Source organism: Chiloscyllium plagiosum, unplaced genomic scaffold (assembly GCF_037043375.1).
Source record: "Chiloscyllium plagiosum isolate Xiang-an unplaced genomic scaffold, Cpla_swu_hap1 HiC_scaffold_3, whole genome shotgun sequence".
NCBI lineage: Eukaryota > Metazoa > Chordata > Chondrichthyes > Orectolobiformes > Hemiscylliidae > Chiloscyllium > Chiloscyllium plagiosum.
In genome coordinates, this window is record NW_028270141.1 from 120,330,668 (window position 1) to 120,351,383 (window position 20,716).

The window sequence follows — 20,716 nt, forward strand, 5'->3', positions numbered from 1 at the left end:
CTCTCTCTTTCTCTCGCTCCCCACTCTCTCATCACCTTTTTCCTCTCCTCTTCCCCCTTTGCTACCCTTCTCCCCTGTTTTCCATTTTGCCTCTGCTTCATCTATCCCCCCCATCTCCCTCATATTTTGTCACATGGCACTAGCTTCAGCCTTAGTCATTCACAGCTCCTAATCTCCCTATAATCTCTCTATGCACTGTCTTTATCACCTCTTTATTGCTACCTTTGCTTCTGGAGCCATGACTCACCTTCTCTCAGCCTAGTATAAATTCCTCCCTATTTCTTCCTTTTTTTAGCTTTGACAAAGGGTCAGTTAGACTCAAAACGTCAGCTCTTTTCTCTCCTTACCGATGCTGCCAGACCTGCTGAGATTTTCCAGCATCCGCAGTAATTTGCTTTTATCTTTTCCCCACTAAACCTGGTCTGTTCCAATGAAAGCCACTCCAATTCTATCCATTATTTTTCTCATAGGTAAAATTCTCTGTTGCTGATGTCATCCTTCCAAATCTCTTCTGTTTCCTTTCTAATGTGATCACACCCTTACTGTAATGCAATGATCAGAATTGTATGTGATACCACCGTAATCTAGCTGTTGTTTAACTAGAGTTTTATACAGTGTGCATCCTGTGGTCATAGTACAGGCCCTGTTCAACAAAGGAAACTATTCTGTATGCCTTCTTTAATATCTTTAGACATTTGTAGACAGGCACTCAAGTCCTTAGTGTATTACCAATTTTTCTTTTCTTATTTCATTGGATATCAGCATTGCTGACAAGGCCAGCTCAAATCCAACCCTATTTACCTTTTCCTGAGTATTTTGCTAGGCCATTTCACAGCATATTTGAGAGTCAGCCACGTTACTGTGGCTTTAGAGTCATGTGCACCAGACCAGGTAAGAATGACAGATTGCTTATCCAGCGTGTCATGGCATTCATCTAGTCTGGTACAGCAGCCTCCCAGAATAGTGTGGCAATCTCCTGGTCTCCCACAGTGGCCTCCCGGCATTGGTATGATGACCCCCTGGCATGGCACGTGACCTCCTGGCCTGGCACAGTGGCCTCCTCCCATAGCGCCTTCCCAGCCTGGCTACCTTTTATCCTCCTGCAGTGGCCTCCTCCTGTTGAGCTCTCCTGGTGTGGTTTGGCGTGACGACCTCCCAGCCTGGTGCAGCAGCTTCCTCCCATAGGGGCATTCCAACACGGTATGATGACCTTCTGGCCTCCTGCAGTAGCCTTCCAGCATGGCATGTTGCTGGCATGGTGTGGAGCCAGGGCCGGCTGTGGACTAGAAATTAAGTGCCAGCGTAGTCTGCTGCACTGAATCCTTTTCCATAATGCTGGACATTTTATTTCTGTATTGTCTAAAATTTTGTAACAAAAGAAACCGTGCCGAGATATTTTTGTATCTAAGTCAGCACATTAATTGGCGATGTATAAACTTTTCACTGTACTCATTGAGTATATGTTACAATAAAGGCTATTCCATTGACACCAGTGAACCAAATCCTTTTTCAAATAACAACTGGGAAAAGATTAATGGATACCATTACTGAGCCTAGCTTCCAATTGCATATTTTATTTATTGAATTTATATTTCACTAGCAGTGGAGGATTTGAACCCATTTTCTGAGTATTAGCCTGAATGCTCAAGACTGGATGGCTAGTTCAATTGCTAGTCATATCTAGCATAAAGGAACAAGGTAAAGGTTGTTCGAGGTCAATCATTTCAGCTTCAGGACCTCTCTCCATAAGTTTCTTAAGGGAGTGTCCTAGGCCAAACCATCTTTAGCTGTTTTGTCAATGACCTTTCCTCCTCATCAGGTCATCATTCACGTGTCCTAAGATATTGAAGCAGTGTATGTCCAGATGTAGCAAGACCTGGATAATATCCAGGTTTATTCAAGTAATACTTATTCTGCAGAAGTGTCAGCAAGTTATCATCTGCAATAAGAAATAAGCTAACCATGTTCCCCTGAGATTCACTGGCAGTACCATCATTGATTTTCTCCTCCTCCTCCCTCCACACAACACCCCCACCCCCCCAACCATTATCAACATCCTGTGGTTTATCATCAATCAGAAACTGAATCAGACTAGCCATATCAGTAATGTGGTTACAACTGAAGATCAGAGGCTTGGAATCCTGCCACAAGTAAAATTTTCCTGGCTATATTATTTCTAATGCCTTGTCTTCTTAACGTGATTACTTACTTTCCTTGCTTAAAAAGCCTTTATGTTATAGTAATAGCATTTCTGATGCTCTGGTGCTGCTGTACTAGAAGATTTTCCAGCCAAAATGAAGGATTTCCACCTTGTCACTACAATAGAAGTTTCCCACCTTTCACAGGGAGGATGAATCTTGCTAATCATAGCAGGACTAACTCCCCAAAGTCTGTCCACCATCTATAAGGTACAAATCAGGAGCATGATACAATACTCCCATTTGCCTTGATGAGCAAATGTCCAACAATACTCAAGAAACTTGACATCAACAAATATTCACTCCCGCTATCACTGATTGTAGTTGTACAATCTGCAAAATGCATTGCAGAAAATCGTCAAATTTGCTTAGTTATCACTTTCCAAACTAGTGACATCTTCTATCTAGAAAGACATGGGATCCCATCATCTGGAATATCCTTGCACTTGAAGAGGATGGTGGTGACAAGCTTACTCCATAGTGAGGTGTGCACTTGGTTTAACTGTATATACACCATGGTGAACAGCAGTGAGGATTCCATTTAGCTGCTTCATGCCATATGTGCAGAAATGGAAGTCTGAAAATGTTTCCGCATCTTCATACTGAGCTTTAAATTGACTACTTATGTAGATAATCAGCAGTTGTGATGAGTTGAACATTTACGAACCTTATACAAGAAATCCTTATTGAAGCAAGATTGAACAAGGAAGGGTGCGCAGTCAATAGTAAAATTATTTATGACTTGGTAAGAGATGTGCAGCAGCAAAAGAGTTAGAAACATTTTGAAAAAGGAGATTTAGTTACTCCAAAGCAGATGCAGAGTGCATCATAAGGCGGTGATATTTAGGAGCCATCTGAATAAGGATTTAGCTGGAGAGTGAATGAACATTGGAGGGTCAATGAGTAATGTTATAATCCATGAAGGACTCAGTGGTGGGCAAGTTGTTGGAGGGAATCCTGAGGGACAGGATGTATATATGTATTTGGAAAGGCAAGGACTGATTAGGGATAGTCAACATGGCTTTGTGCATGGGAAATCATGTCTCACAAACTTGATTAAGTTTTTTGAAGAAGTAACAAAGAAGATTGATGAGGGCAGAGCAGTAGATGTGATCTATATGGGCTTCAGTAAGGTGTTCAACAAGGTTCCCCATGGGAGACTGATTAGCAAGGTTAGATCTCATGGAATACAGGGAGAACTAGCCTTTTGGATACAGAACTGGCTCAAAGGTAGAAGACAGAGGGTGGTAGTGGAGGGTTGTTTTTCAGACTGGAGGCCTGTGACCAGTGGAGTGCCAGAAGGATTGGTGCTTGGTTCTCTACGTTTTGTCATTTACAGAAATGATTTGGATGCGAGCACAAGAGGTACAGTTAGTAATTTTGCAGATGACACCAAAATTGGAGGTGTAGTGGACAGCGAAGAGGGTTACCTCAGATTACAAGAGGACCTGGACCAGATGGGTCAATGGGCTGAGATGTGGCAGATGGAGTTTAATTCAGTTAGATTAGATTAGATTACTTACAGTGTGGAAACAGGCCCTTCAACCCAACAAGTCCACACCGACCCACCGAAGCGCAACCCACCCATTCCCCTACATTTACCCCTTTACCTAACACTACGGGCAATTTAGCATGGCCAATTCACCTGACCTGCACATCTTTGGACTGTGGGAGGAAACCGGAGCACCCGGAGGAAACCCACGCAGACACAGGGAGAACGTGCAAACTCCACACAGTCAGTCGCCTAAGTCGGGAATTGAACCCGGGTCTCTGGCGCTGTGAGGCAGCAGTGCTAACCACTGTGCCACCGTGCCGCCCATAGTTAAATGTGAGGTGCTGCATTTTGGGAAAGCAATTCTTAGCAGGACTCATACACTTAATGGTAAGGTCCTAGGGAGTGTTGCTGAACAAAGAGACCTTGGAGTGCACGTTCATAGCTCCTTGAAAGTGGAGTTGCAGGTAGATAGGATAGTAAAGAAGGCGTTTGGTATGCTTTCCTTTATTGGTGAGAGTATTGAGTACAGGATATTGGTTAGGCCACTGTAGGAATATTGCATGCAATTCTGGTCTCCTTCCTTCAGAAAGATGTTGTGGAACTTGAAAGGGTTCAGAAAAGATTTTCAAGGATGATGCCAGGGTTGGAGGATTTGAGCTATAGGGAGAGGCTGAGGGGTGACCTTATAGAGGTTTACAAAATTATGAGCGGCATGGATAGGGTAAATGGGGTCGGGGAATCCAGAACTGGAGGGCATAGGTTTAGGGTGAGAGGGGAAAGATATAAAAGAGACATAAGGGACAACTTTTTCACACAGAGAGTAGTACGTGTATGGAATAAGCTGCCAGAGGAAGTGGTGGAGGCTGGTACAATTGCAACATTTAAGAGGTATTTGGATGGGTATATGAATAGGAAGGGTTTGGAAGGATATAGGCCGGTTGCTGGCAGGTGGGACAAGATTGGGTTGGGAATCTGGTCGGCATGAACAGGTTGGACCAAAGTGTCTGTTTCCATGCTATATATCTCTATGACTCTAAATAATATGAGGCACCTGGTAAAACTAGTTGTGAGAAGGCTAAAATGTTCCATTTTGGCAGGAAAACGTACCAGTACAGCAGCACAGAGTATCAACAATACTTTTACGATAAGGAAAAGACCTTTTAAGCAAGGAAAAAAGTGATCACATTAAGAATGCATGGCATCCTAAATAACATTACCAGGAAAATTTAATTTCAGAGTTGGACTAAATAAAACATTGAATTGGACATCATGGAGAAAACAATTCTTAGAATATAGAATAGCTATCAAATTAGACAGTAAATGAGATGCCAAACAACTAAATATATTTCTATATAAAGATAAAATTGCCACAGTCCTCCTGTACCATAGGGCTTCTCTCTCATAAGGGAGAGATGATTAATGGTGGTTTAACATGAAGATCACCATGCTCAGACAAGGGGAAACATTGAGAATGAGTTCTCCATAATAACCTCATCTGGTGTGATAATTGAACCCACACTGTTGGCATCACTTTGCATTGCAAACCAGCCTTCCAGCCAACTGAGCTAACCAACTCCTATTTCAAATAATTGGGAGTATGCCTGACAGTGTTATAGCTTGCAAAATAATAAGGCAAGCAAGATACTCTTGAAGAAGTACTGAAAGCTTTAAGCTCAGAACAGATAAAAAGTTTGGAAGAGCAAGTTTTAGGACAAGAGTTCAGCATCTAGGGATCAATAGATACTTTCATTAATGATCTCTAGATTAAGTGATACAAAGGCAGAATTAAGCATTGCAATTGTAATAATTCCTGATAAATCCTCATTAGATTTATTACAGTCAAAGAAGATTTGATCCTGGAGAAAGCCATTCAAATGACATGAGAAGCAAAAGTCTGGAAGAAACACAGATCAATGCTAAGGGAGGAAAATCAATCTTGGTACAGGAGATCAGCATAATTCAATTAATTCTTAAAATACAAAAGCATAAAAGACACACGCGAAAAGCTAATACAGTGGGTAGGACAGACACTGGAAGCTAAAAGTCTTTGTTAGTGCAGTGGGACAAAGAAGCCTCACACCCAATGCTCAGCTATTAAAACTGAACACTTTGTGTCACACGGTAGGTCACCTTCAGAAAATGCGCAAAAACAGGATACAGTTTCAGAAAAGCAAGAGGTCAAGCTACTACCTACACAAAGAGGTTAATGAGGTAGAACCATCTACAGTGCAAGAAAATGATTCAGTATTCTTAAGGGAAATAAAGTAATCCAGTGCCAGCTAAATTTTAAGTTTGATAATGGAGTAATGTCACTGTATTATCACCTAGTAAACTGCAGTTGATTGAAGACACTGGGAAATGTTTCTTTCAGCAGGGAATAGTAAGCATCCTCAGTTTCAAGAGACTTTCAAACCTTAAACTGTTTGGAAATAAATCAAAATCAGCAGCCTTGATCCCAGAGATACTTAGGATCCCTACAGCATGGAAACAGGCCCTTCGGCCCAACATGTCTGCCCTGACCCTCTGAAGAGTAACCCATCCAGACCCATTCCCCTACCCTATACATCCGTCTGACTAATGCACCTAACCTACACATCCCTGAACACTATGGCCAATTCACCTAACCTGCACATCTTTGGATTGTGGGAGGAAACCAGAACATTCAGATTAAACCTGCATAGAACGCTGAACGAATGTGCAACCTCCACACAGACAGTTGTCCAAGGCTGGAATTGAACCTGGGTCCCTCGCACTGTGAGGCAGCAGTGCTAACCACCGAGCCACCATACCATGTCAGTCTTCCAAACATAACAACATTATTTGGGAGTTCTGACCAAATAGCTAAGCCTCCAGACGACCTAAAGTTGTGCAGTTAGACTTATATAACGTATAATATTAATAATAGTAAAAGCTTTGGGGTAGAAATAGTGTATGAAGTTGTAAGGTTCTGAAAGCTTTAACAGAGGGAAGAGCCTTAAGCATCATACACTATATGTGGACTTGTAAGCATCATACACTATCATGTAGACTTGTTGTGCAGAACAGCTTAGGCTTTTGGAGGAATAAGATCTGACATATATAACCTCCTCACAGTCTCCGTAAAGATGTCCATTCGTACCAATGTAATGTGTAACTTGTTGCTAACTTTCAATAAACTACTACTTGTTGAATTTCTTCAAATTACACCAGCAATTTATTTGCCTCTACCACTTGGACCAACTAGACCCTGTAGATCTCTACACTTCAAGATAATAGGTTAGGTTTTCTTCCACTATGATGAGGAGCAGCCTCGATCAGCACAGCCAGTAATATGCTTAGTTGCGATTTAATTTGACTGCATATACAACACAATCTATTGGGATTAATGCTAAGAGGATAGGGAAGCAGAAGCTATGAGTAGCAATTTTGGAGAGAGAGAGAGAGACAGACAGAGACAAGGCTGAGAATTGGACTTTTAAATGGAAGATGAAGGAAAGTGAGAAAGGAACAAAGAAGAGTGTCAGCAACTGAAGAGGGGAGAACAGTGACAACATTACCAAAAGGTGAACCTCACAATCCTGAGTACATTTTTTCTACTCTATATCTGAATAAGCATGCATTTGTTGTTTAGTATCATGACTGACAACCTTCACTCTTTGTATTTGCATTAATGGAATGTAGCATGTGTCACCATATGATTCTCCTCTCTTCAAACATGGATTGAATGTGTGCTCCTGCCAGACTGAAATACAGGCTTTAAACCAGTAAGTGATTTTATCTACATTAGACGAGTGAAAGAACTATCAACATCAAATGTGCATTGTCTAGATCCCACAATAAATAGAAAAACAAAAATATTTTACACTTGTCTCGAATTGTAGGCTATAACCAGAGGTTTACCTGTTTTAATTAACTTTAGTCTGATTATACATTCTTGCTAGAATGACCCAAAACTTGTCAGCCATTTGTTATGGGACTGACTCTAGCGGTCAACTTGTAAAATCATTTGTGGCAGTCTTGTAAAAAATAATCTGTACCATGCTGGTCAACGCTGTGTTATGAATTGTTTCATTTGACTCTTGAGCTCAATTGTGGAATGGTAGCATCTGCATTTGTAAGAGGAAGATAGTAGGCTGAGAAGGTACATGATTTACTGATCTGTTTTCTCTGGCAAGCAGTATTTTTCATTTGAACTCTTCCAATGCTGTTCCAAACAGACAGTTTCCAGAGAATATCAGTGTTAATGTCCACCAATTTCATATTTTAGTTACAGGTGTGGTCACCCAGATGCTCGTGATAACGTGGCTAGGTCTCCATACAAAGATCTTTGGTTATACTGCCATCCAGTGAAGTGAACTTGATGGAGTCAATGTAGATGTTGATGACTTCACAATAAGTGAATCCTGGACAAATGTGCATACTCAAGGACCTTTGAGTCTGTGACCTCTTCCTGTCAATAAATGCTGTGAATATGTTTGAGACAGTGAAGGTGGAAATTGTATAGCCTTTTCTCTTACCTAGTATGTGTTGTTCTGGTCTTAACATTGTAGAGTGTGCTGAGGAGGCAGATTTGGTACACTCACAGTTTGATGTTCTCAGTCAGATTGTTGTTGTTCCACATAACATTTGTGGCTTTTGTGATTCATATTTTGACTTTAGCATTAAGTGGCTGCTTGCATGCAATTGTGGAGCCGAGGTATCCACACCTTCTAGTGTCACAATGTGAATGATGCTAATGGCAGAATGGCATAACATTTGTCTCCCTGGATGCTGGTGAACAAGCCAATCTTTGAACTGGTGTGAAAAAAATCTGTATATTTGTCTATCAAGTTCCACATCGTACCATTCAAGGATATTGACCTAAGTGCAGGAAAGTAGGACTTAGACTAGTGTAGGTAGTAGTGGTGGAGGTACAGACTAGTTTAGGTAGTAGTGGAGGTACAGACTTGATTGCCTGAAGGGCCTTTTCTGTCCTATCTGATGCTATGATCCTCTAATCACAGTTGTCTTCTGGACACTACCAACCAGTTGCAAGTCATCTCTCAATCCTGTGCTCACGATCCTGATAATTATTTATGGCTTGCCATTCAAAGACTTTTCATCTTTCTATCTTGTTATCTAATTTGTTTTTGTTTGTCTGCCTAATAAGATGAATTCTATCCACCTGTAGAGCAATGGAACTCTGATCTCCCGGTACATATTGAAGCAAATGGACCATTGTGGTTCAGCAGCTTACTATGTGGGAGCTTCTCAACTTGAAGTTGGCAGTGGCTGACTGGTGACACAGATCAATCAATCCCACCATTGGAGTTGTCCAGAACACTTATTCTCTACACCAATTAAGTTTGGGATATCTCTGTAACTTTTGTCTCCTGTGTTGTGTTAAAACTTTGTAGCTAAACTAAAGTGTTCTCTTCAGGTGCAAACATGGATAAAATTCATGATGACCTTGAGCCTCCCAAACATTGGGTCTCCTACTCAATCTTCCTGGATGAGTCCAAAGGACTGCAAAACAGTTTATTGGCTGAAAATATTATACAATTAGACATGAGTCCACTTTTGGTCTCCATTTTAGAATCAGTTCACATCTCATCTCCAGTTGAAGTTTTTAGTCCTGATTTAATTCCATAGTCTCCAACGTATCTGAGGTAAGAACAAAACAATGGAACAATTTGCCCGTGGCTTGGAATTTGATTCATGAATTCCAAGGAATCTCCACAAGGCAGTAACCCTCGACATTGCATTTCTGGAGCTAATCCTTCTCTGATTCCATTGAAGCTTTCACCTGGGTTCATGGGGGATCCAATTTCTGTTTGTTGCTAAAAGAGAGATTTATACACTTTTAACATTGCTGCTGGTCAGGGTGTGGTCTGAAATTGAGAATCAAACTAGAATGCAGAAATGGATAACATGCACACGCTAGAAACGGTAAAACAGGATTCCAATTAAATATAGATTGTATTTGTTGAAGCTCTACAACATCAAAAAAACATTTGCTGGCAACGTCTTTTAGTAACGCAAGATCGGTTGCCTCATAACTTGATAAGAGTGATCAAACTTGTATTTCATCTTGCTGTGCTGAGCAACCGTCGACCTTTGGGGAGGTGATGGCCTAATGGTATTGTCACTGGACTGTTAATCCAGAGACCCAGTTAATGGTTTGGGGACTTGTGTTCAAATCCCGCCATCACAGACAGTTGAATTTGAATTCAATAAAAATCTGGAATTATGAGTCTAATGATGACCATGAATCCATTGCTGATTTTTGGAAAAGCCCATCTGGATCACTGATGTCCTTCAGGGAAGGAAGCTGCCATCCTTACCTGGTGTAGCCTACATGTGAATTCAGACCCACAGCAATGTGGTTGACTCTTAACTGCCCTCTGGGCAGTTAGGGATAGACAATAAATGCTGCCTACCAGTGATGTTCTCATTCTGTGAATGAATAAAAACAACTTTTTAGTCCCTGAGTGACATAACTGTGCTGTGAAATCTGGGAGAATTGCTTGAGAACCTTGACGCTGGGAGCAACTAGTTGCATTTCCAACAGAGTTCCAGATGTTAAAATGAGTTACTCACTAAGAAGCAGCAAGAGGTCTATTAACAGAGTTTATTCCTTGTTACCACCTTCATTAACTGCAAAATTTGCCTCATTAATATGTAGCTTCCTATTGTAGTCTGTGATAGATAGAAACTAAATACGAAGATCTCCAGATATGAAAGTCAGAATGGGTACTGGCAATTCTAGATTGCTACTTGCTTCTCGAGTCTGTGTTTTGGATTCCCAGCATCAATGTTTCAGGGCACAGCCCAGGATGATAAGACCAATAGACCACAAGAAATAGGTACAGCAGTAGGTTGTTTAGCTCCCTGAACCTTCTCCATCATTCAATAAGATCGTAGCTGATCCTATATTCTTCATGTCCAAATTCCTGCATTTTCCCCATAACCCTTCATTCTCCTACTGATCAAGAATCTACCTATCCATCTATGTTGCCAAAGAATAGATTCAATAATTATATTGCATTATTATTGTCACTCTGCTAAAGGTGAGACTGTTTTGGCAGATCAGTTAGAAATAAAGTATAAGCAGTTGCTATAATATTGTTATTACATTTTGATAAATATAATGTTAAGAAAGTATATGAAACAATTGCATGCTTCTAATAAATTTAATGTTATTTTCCTTTTAATACTCGAGCAAAGTAGATCATTAAAATCTGTTACAAGCTACGATGTAACTTTTAAAACAATATACTTAGCATATCTGAACTTTTGTTAACAATTAGAAATTTTGAATGATTTTTATTTTTTCACTGAAAGGTCACTGCTACTCTGAGAAACTTGGCCGATCTGCCCCAGTCCCGATCCAGGTTCCTAAGCACTGGAGCACTATTGGAACTCTGTGTGGTACTGGAACAGCATCTAAATGATAAAGATGTCTGTACAAACGTAGCCAGAATATTCAGGTAAAAAAGTAAAAATGTTCAGTGAGGAACTGTTAGAATCTTCAAATAATCTGTTTCACAAATTATCTGAGACTTAGTTTCATTTTCTTTTGACTGTGCAGGACAATGCCATGCTGATACCTTCTAGTGAATTAGAATTAAGGTGTCTAGGTTACAAACTTTTCTGAAGTTCCAAATAACTCAAAAAGATATCAGGCATATTTAAAAGACCAAAGTGTCCCATTTCATTCATATCCAAGTCAATTTCAAATGTTTTGATGGAAATGCAAAAAAAAAGATGCTGGAAATCTGAAATAAAATCAAGTGTTGTAAACACTGTAAGTCTGACAGCATCTGTGGAGAGAGAAACAGAGATGACGTTGAATTAGCTCTATCCTGAAGTTAAACAGACAACTGTGATGCTACAATTCTCAAATTTAGAGCACACAGGCCTTGTGAACATGTGTCCAACACTCCTCAAATGTCTGACCTGCGATTGCAAAGTGGATCCTCCACTAACTTTCCTTAAAGAACCATGCACCAAATTTAAGGTAAAATCATTTTTGTCAACTATTTTTATTGCAAAGTGGAATATTCTGGCATACAATACTAGGTTTTTACTATTGATCTCCTCAATCTGTCGCATCCTCTCAGGGAAGATAGAAAGTTGCTGTGTGCCAAATTAGAACAAATTCCTCTATTCTCCTTGACAGTGATAGGATCTTGCTTTTCAGACCAGCCAAAGTACCCATCATTATAGTGTGCATGTCCATCAGTGCTTTCCTTTGCGTTGTCCATTAAGGTTCTCCTCAAATCTCTCCTCAGCAGAACTCATTTGCGATCTCATCCCGATAGCTGGCAAACAAACCACCTTTTACTTCTGGTCTGCTTGCAGCCTAATGTTGTCTTTTAACTCACAATGTGTTGATTCCAATTCTATACTAAACTGTATGTTTGTCCTGTATATATCAGAAGCTGAGCTGGAGACTACGAATGCAGGTCAAGTAATGGGACATCTTCATCAGTACTATGCAATTGCTCTTCCTCTTCCTTTCACAGCTTCTGGGGGTAAGCGGGTGGCAATCTTTCAGTGTTTGAAAGCAGGTAATTGGAAGATCTTCTGAGGAAGGTGGGATGTTCTGAGAACAGGATGAGGGTGTGATCTGAGCTGATTGGGGAAAACGATCTCCACATTTCTTCAAGCTAGGACCCAGTCACAGCTGGCCCTGTGACACTGAGAGGCATCTGCTCTGTAGAGCCTAGGAGGAGCAACCATCCTGCTCCCTTGCAGGTTCTGCTTTGTTTCTTTTTGTTTCTGCAGAAAGGAAGGTAGAATGTCAGTGATTTTGTTGTGTTGTGTTTGGCTAATGGACCTGTCTTGGCTGAATTTCTGGAGGTATGTGATGGCAGCAAGACATGGATGTGAGACTGAAAGCAGTTTGTGAGGGTTAGGTCGAGTATCTAGATATTAGGTAGGAGTCCTGAGATCCATGATCACTGCTGAATGTGTGAACGTTGTGGATGCATTGAGCAGGATGAGAAATTTAATGGTAAGGTGGGAGATATCATAAAGTAAGAGTCAAGGAGATGTTCAGCACGGAAACAGACCCTTCGGTCCAACTCGTCCATACTAACTAGATATCCCAACCCAATTGAATCAAATTGAATTGAATTGAATTGAGTTTATTTTCACATGTACCAAAACACAGTGAAAAGCTTTGTCTTGCGAGCAATACAGCAATACAGTTAATAGACAATAGACAATAGGTGCAGGATTAGGCCAAATAACCCTTGATTCCACAATCCTTGAGAGCTCTATCCAACTCTTTCTTAAATGAATCCAGAGACTGGGCCTTCATTGCCCTCTGGGGCACAGCATTCCACATAGCCACCACTCTCTGGGTGAAGAAGTTTCTCCTCATCTCTGTCCTAAATGGTTTACCCCGCATTTTTAAGCTGTGTCCTCTGGTTCGGCACTCACCCATCAGCGGAAACATGTTTCCTGCCTCCAGAGTGTCCAATCTATATGTCTCAATCAGATCCCCTCTCAGTCTTCTAAACTCAATGGTATACAAGCCCAGTCGCTCCAGTCTTTCAGCGTAAGGTAGTCCCGCCATTCCAGGAATTCACCTTGTGAACCTACGCTGCACTCCCTCAATAGCCAGAATGTCTTTCCTCAAATTTGGAGACCAGAACTGCACACAATACTCCAGGTGTGGTCTCACCAGGACCCTGTACAGCTGCAGAAGAACCTCTTTGCTTCTATACTCAATCCCTCTTGTTATGAAGGCCAGCATGCTATTAGCCTTCTTCACTACCTGCAGTACCTGCATGCTTGCCTTCACTGACTGGTGTACAGGAACACCCAGATCTCTTTGTACTGCCTCTTTACCTAAATTGATTCTATTGAAGTAGTAATCTGCCTTCCTGTTCTTGCCACCAAAGTGGATAACCATACATTTATCCACATTAAACTGCATCTGACCACTCACCTAACCTGTCCAGGTCACCCTGTAATCTCCTAACATCCTCCTCACATTTCACCCTGTCACCCAGCTTAGTATCATCAGCAAATTTGCTAATGTTATTACTAATACCATCTTCTATATCATTAATAGATATTGTAAATAGCTGCGGTCCCAGCACTGATCCTTGCGGTACCCCACTGGTCACTGCCTGCCATTCCGAAATGGAGCCGTTTATCACTACTCTTTGTTTCCTGTCACTGGATCAATGGTGCTGGAAGAGCACAGCAGTTCAGGCAGCATCCGAGTAATTGTTTTTACCTCTTTGTTTCCTGTCAGCCAACCAACTTTCAATCCAAGTTAGTACTTTGCCCCCAATACCATGCGCCCTAATTTTGCTCACTAACCTCCTATGTGGGATTTTATCAAAAGCTTCCTGAAAGTCCAGGTATACTACATCTATTGGATCTCCCTCGTCCATCTTCAGAGTTACATCCTCAAAATACTCCAGAAGATTAATCAAGCATGATTTCCCCTTCATAAATCCATGCTGACTCTGACCTATCCTGTTACTACTATCCAGATGTGTCGTAATTTCATCCTTTATAATAGACTCCAGCATCTTTCCCACCACTGAGGTCAGACTAACTGGTCTATAATTTCCTGCTTTCTCTCTCCCACCTTTCTTAAAAAGTGGTACAACATTAGCCACCCTCCAATCCGCAGGAACTGATCCCGAATCTATCGAACTCTGGAAAATAATCACTATCGCATCCACAATTTCTCGAGCCACCTCCTTCAGTACCCTGGGATGTAGACCATCAGGCCCCGGGGACTTATCAACCTTCAGACCTAACAGTCTTTCCAACACCAATTCCTGGCAAATATAAATTCCCTTCAGTTCAGGTCCTTCAGCCACTGTTACCTCAGGGAGATTGCTTGTGTCTTCCCCAGTGAACAGATCTGAAGTACCAATTCAATTCTTCTGCCATTTCTTTGTTCCCCGTAATATATTCCCCTATTTCTGTCTTCAAGGGCCCAATTTTAGTCTTAACCATTTTTTTTTGCCTTTCACATTCCTAAAAAAGCTTTTAATATCCGCCTTTATATTTTTGGCCAGTTTACCTTCGTACCTTTTTTTCTCTGCGTATTTCCTTCTTTGTAATCCTCTGTTGTTCTTTAAAAGCTACCCAGTCCTCTGTTTTCCCACTTATCTTTGCTATGTTATACATTTTCTCTTTTAACTTTATATGTTTCTTAACTTCCCTTGTCAGCCACGGCCACCCATACCTCCTCCTAGGATTTTTCTTCCTTTTTGGAATGAACTGATCCTGCATCTTCTGCATTATACACAGAAATATCTGCCTTTGTTCCTCCACTGTCATCCCTGCTAAGGTATTGCACCATTGAACTTTGGCCAGCTCCTCCCTCATAGCTCCATAGTTCCCTTTATTCAACTGAAATATTGTCACTTCTGATTGTACCCTCTCCCTCTCAAAATGCAGATTAAAGTATTATGGTCACTACTTCCTAATGGCTCCTTCACTTCGAGGTCCCTAATCAATTCTGGTTCGTAGCACAATACCAGATCCAGAATTGCCTTCTCCCTGGTAGGCTCCAGCACTAGCTGTTCTAAGAATCCATCTCTGAGGCACTCCACAAAGTCTCTTTCTTGAGGTCCAATACCATCCTGATTCTCTCAGTCTACCTGCATGTTGAAATCCCCCATAACAACTGTAGTAACATCTTTGCAACAGGCCAATTTCAGCTCCTGATTCAACTTACATCCGACATCCAGACTACTGTTTGGGGGCCTGTAGATAACTCCCAAGAGGGTCTTCTTACCCTTAGAATTTCTCAGCTCTATCCATACTGACTCTACATCCCCTGACTCTAAGTCCCTCCGCGCAAGGGACTGAATATCATCCCTTACCAACATGGCCACCCCACCCCCTCTGCCCGTCGGTCTGTCCTTACGATAGCACATGTAGCCATGAATATTCATTTCCCAGGCCCTTCCACTTGAAGCCACGTCTCAGTTATCCCCACAATATCGTATCTGCCAATTTCCAAAAGAGCCTCAAGCTCATCCATCTTATTTCTAATGCTTCGTGTATTCATATATACTATTTTTAATTTGTTACTGCCCTCACCCTTCCTATCAACTCCTATTTCACTCAACCTTACAGCATGATCCCTTTTTGAGTTTTCTGCTTCATTGATACAGTTGTCTTTCTTGACTTCCCTTGTTTTAAGTTTCCCTTCAAGTTTGTGGTGTAAAATTCCAAGCAGTGGAATGTGGTGAAACGGTTAAAAATTATGTCCCAATACATGTGTGAATCTAACCGGAATGGAGGTGTTGCTTAGTCCCGTGTGAATCTTCTTATCTGTCTGTAACCAGAATGGAATGTGTTTTTTAGCCTTGCTCTGCTGTTCACATGAATGTTTAAAAGAGTATATCAGCTGAAAAAGTCTCCAGTTCGGTGAGTCTGCTCCGGGGTTACGTTTAACCGCCGAGCGTGGGTTGTTGGCAACCGCTCTACGAGAACTGACGGCTCCCAGTTTTGGTAACATGTAGAGTGAGTATAAGCCAGACCCGTTCTGGCGACGCTGCGGGGAATAAAATGCCCATATTCTAGCAGACTCGCCTCTTGGTCGTTTGTTCTGTGTCAGACTACTCTCCTACGAACCTGACCTTGAGAATTTTTTAAAACATTTGGCGTAGTCGAGCAGGGTCAATCGCAATTGAGGAGAGATTTTGATACAGAACAATGTTTTGGAAAAAGACTAAGAAACCAGAAGAACAAACTGTGGAGGTCCCGACCGTCCCGGGATGGCATGGATGTGGGCATGTACGTGGCAGTTTGTTTGAGAAAGGATCCCAGTCCTGCCGAAGAACCCCTTGCCTGGGGTACAGCGGAGGATGTGGGCATGTCCAAAAAGCTGAAGAACAGAATTGAATGGGATTGAACTGAACTGAACTGAGTGGAACTGAAGTGAATCAAATTGAACGGAACAAAATGGAACTGAGCTAAATTGAATTGAAATGGACGGAACTGAATTGAACACAATTGAATTGAACTGAACAGACCTGAACTGAGCTGAATTGAATTACACTGAATTGACTGAACTGAAATTAACTGAAACGAATTGAACTGAATTAAGCATAATGTAACACATGTATTGGGCCAAGCAGTGGAATGTGGTGTAAAATTATGTCCCAATACATGTGTGAATCATAATGTAACACATGTATTGGGCCAAGCAGTGGAATGTGGTGTAAAATTCCAAGCAGTGGAATGTGGTGAAACGGTTAAAAATTATGTCCCAATACATGTGTGAATCTAACCGGAATGGAGGTGTTGCTTAGTCCCGTGTGAATCTTCTTATCTGTATGTAACCAGAATGGAATGTGTTTTTTAGCCTTGCTCTGCTGTTCACATGAATGTTTAAAAGAGTATATCAGCTGAAAAAGTCTCCAGTTCGGTGAGTCTGCTCCGGGGTTACGTTTAACCGCCGAGCGTGGGTTGTTGGCAACCGCTCTACGAGAACTAACGGCTCCCAGTTTTGGTAACATGTAGAGTGAGTATAAGCCAGACCCGTTCTGGCGACGCTGCGGGGAATAAAATGCCCATATTCTAGCAGACTCGCCTCTTGGTCGTTTGTTCTGTGTCAGACTACTCTCCTACGAACCTGACCTTGAGAATTTTTTAAAACAAAGTTCCATCTTAAACATCCAGTTTGTCCCCTCCCCCACCCCCACTACTTAGTTTAAACGCAGCTGTGTTGCAGTAGCAAATCTACCTGCCAGAATGCTGGTCCCCAACCTATTAAGGTGCAAACCGTCTCTCTTGCATAATTTATGCTTACCACAAAACATACCCCAGTGATCCAAGAATTTAAATCCTCGCTTCCTGCACCAGTTCCCCAGCCACACGTTCAAGTCCATTATCTCCCTGTTTCTGGCCTCACCAGCCGAGGAACTGGAAGCAAACCGGAGATAACCACCCAGGACGTCCTGCTTTTCAGCCTTCTTCCTAGTTCCCCGAAGTCCCGCTTTAGTATGTTCCTCCTCTTTTTCCTGACATCATTTGTGCCGACATGTACCACCACCTCTGGCTCTTCACCTTCGTCCTTGAGGATTTCCTGCACTCTGTCTGTGATGTTTTTAACCCTGGCACCAGGAAGACAACACACCATCCTTAAGTCCCGCCTGCTGCCACAAAAACCCCGGTCAGTTCCTCTCACTATGGAGTCCCCTATTACTACGGCTCTGTGCGATGTCCGACTCTTCCGCTCTGCCTCCGCGCCAACTTTTGATTGACAGACCTGGCCGCCTCGTGGACTGGCAGTGTCATCTGTCTCTACTGTTTCCAAAAGATTCAACTTGTTCCTGACAGGTACTTCCCCCCCGGGTCTCTTGCACCTGTCTCCTCTCTGCCTTCCTCATCGTCTGCTCTCTTCTGTTCTCTTCTGGTATGGTCGGTGTAATAACCTCGCTGAAGGTCTTGTCCAGAAAGATCTCGTTCTCTCGGATGAGCCTAAGGTCCTCGAGTTCTTTCATCAGTGCTGTAATATGCTCTGTCAGTAGCTGAACATGCACACACTTTCCACACTTATATGAGCCAGACACACCAGAGTCGTTGACCTCCCACATCCAGCACGTAGCACACAGAACCAGCTTGGCAGTCATGTCTTCACCCTCTTCTACTGTGGCGTAATCACTTCACTCAACCTCCTTGTCAAAGACTCCTGAGCTAAAGGCTCAGTCTTCACTCCACAGGAACTTCGTTGGACCCTCTTTTTGGGGCAAGTCTTTGGACTTTGAATTTAGGTTAGAGGAGGAGGGTGGGAGGGAGGCCCTACTTTGTAGGACCTGGGGTCTAGAGCACACCCACTCAAATAACAATCACTTACTTTCCCGACCGGTTTTGCGCTCCGACTTCACTTCCGCCCAGCTCCCGCCATTCTCTGCTGCAGAAAGACCGTTGGCGTCGAGGTAAGTTCTTAAATAACAATCACTTACCTTCCCGACCGGCTTTGCGGTCCGACTTCACTTCCACCCAGCACCCGCCGTTCTCTGCTGCAAAAAAAATGTTATGTAGCATAGATAAGTAAATAATAGGTAAACAGTGGCAAAAACAAAAATACAGGTACAGGCGAATGTTAAGCTTTTGTGAGTCCATTCAGTATTCTAACAACAGTAGGGTAGATACATTTTGAAACCGGCTTGCGTGTGTTCAGGCTTCTGTACCTTCTCCCCAATAGTAGAGGTTGTAGAAAAACATTGCCGGGGTGGGATGGATCTTTAAGAATGCTGGCAGCCTTTTCTTGAGAGCAGGCCTGGTAGATGGATTCTATAGACGGGAAGTCGGCCTTTGTGATTGTCCAGGCCGAGTTCACCACTCTCTGTAACCATCTCCGATCTTGAATGGTACAGTTGCCAAACCAGGTGCGATACATCCAAACAGAATGCTCTCGATGGCGCACCTATAAAGGCTGATGAGGGTATTCGCTGTCATGCCAAATTTCCTCAGCTGCCTGAAGAAGAAGAGACATAGTTGGGCCTTTGTAACCAGTGCATCCACATGAAGAGTCCAAGAAAGCTTGTTGTGGATGACCACTCCCAGGGGCTTGACACAATCTAGTCCCACCTGCCAGTACCCGCCCCATATCCCTGCAAACCTTTCCTATTCATATACCCTTCCAGATGCCTTTTAAATGTTGCAATTGTACTAGCCTCCACCACTTCCTGAGGCAGCTAATTCCATATACGTATCACCCTCTGCATGAAAATGTTGCCCCTTAGGTCTCTTTCAAATCTTTCTGCTCTTACCCTAAACCTATGCCCTCTAGTTCTGGACTCCCCCACCTAAGGGAAGAGACTATGCGTATTTATCCTATCCATGCCCCTCATGATATTACAAACCTCTATAAGGTCAGCCCTCAGCCTCTGACACTCCAGGGAAAGCAACCCCAGCCTACTCAACTTCTCCAAATAGCTCAAATCCTCCAACCATGGCAACATCCTTGTATATCTTTTCTGAACCCTTTCAAGTTTCACAACATCCTTCTGATAGTTAGGAGACCAGAATTGCATGCAATATGCCAAAAGTGGCCTAACCAATGTCCTGTACAGCCACAACATGATCTCCCAAATCTTGTACTCAATACTCTGACCAATAAAGGAAAGCATACGAAATGCCTTCTTCACTATCCCATCTACCTGCGACTCCACTTTCAAGGAGCTATGAACCTGCACTCCAAGGTCTCTTTGTTCAGCAACACTCCCTAGAACCTTACCATTAAGTGTATAAATCCTGCTAAGATTTGTTTTACCAAAATGCAGCACCTCGTATTTATCTGAATTAAACTCCATCTGCCACTCCTCAGCCCACTGGCCCATCTGATCAAGATCTCATTGTAATCTGAGGTAACCTTCTTCGCTGTCCACTACACCTCCAATTTTGGTGTCATCTGCAAACTTACTAACTATACCTCTTATGCTCGCATCCAAATCATCTATATAAATGAGGAAAATCATGAGGACATTCATTTACTGATCTTGACAACTCGTGAAGCCACATTAGATTTCTTGTGGCACTCTTTTCAGAAACAGGAACAGAACTCCCTGGTGACCTGCTGCCACTTCATTCTGACTGTCAGCCCTGGGACCAGGAGACCACAATACACTGCTGTGGAGCTATTGAATGTGTCCTTTTGCCTGCCTTCAGCACTGCATCTGTTACTTTGGAACCTTCACCCACTGATGTGATGTTTTTTTTCTGCTGTTTCAAGTATACAGCAATTTTCTTGTGTCGCTTTCCTTTTAAAAGTGACATCCACCTTTAAAAAGCCACAGCCACCTGACCCACATGGTTTACAGGCAATGAAAGCTGAACCACACCCCACTCCCCACTTTCCTCCACAGATAATATTTAGAAACAGAGAACATGTAGGACTCACACATGGCAATACCACAATCATTAAATGACGTGGGAACATTTATTTGCATGTTGTCTATCTCATGCTGAATGAAGGTGGGCATGTTATGGCCTGACTCTGATGCCCAAATACAGGCCTATACAACTTCTAATCAATGTTTCAGGTCAATATCCTTACAAAAAGTTA

General features: G+C 42.3%; 1 protein-coding gene across 1 annotated transcript in view; it reads left to right on the forward strand.

Moving 5' to 3' along the window:
- Nucleotides 1-20,716, forward strand: part of armc2 (armadillo repeat containing 2) — a 251,300-nt gene that overhangs the window by 194,687 nt on the left and 35,897 nt on the right. The window contains exon 12 of the mRNA XM_043687090.2: nucleotides 10,996-11,141. Within this exon, the coding sequence (XP_043543025.1) occupies nucleotides 10,996-11,141 (146 nt within the window). The remainder of the gene's footprint in view (nucleotides 1-10,995; nucleotides 11,142-20,716) is intronic.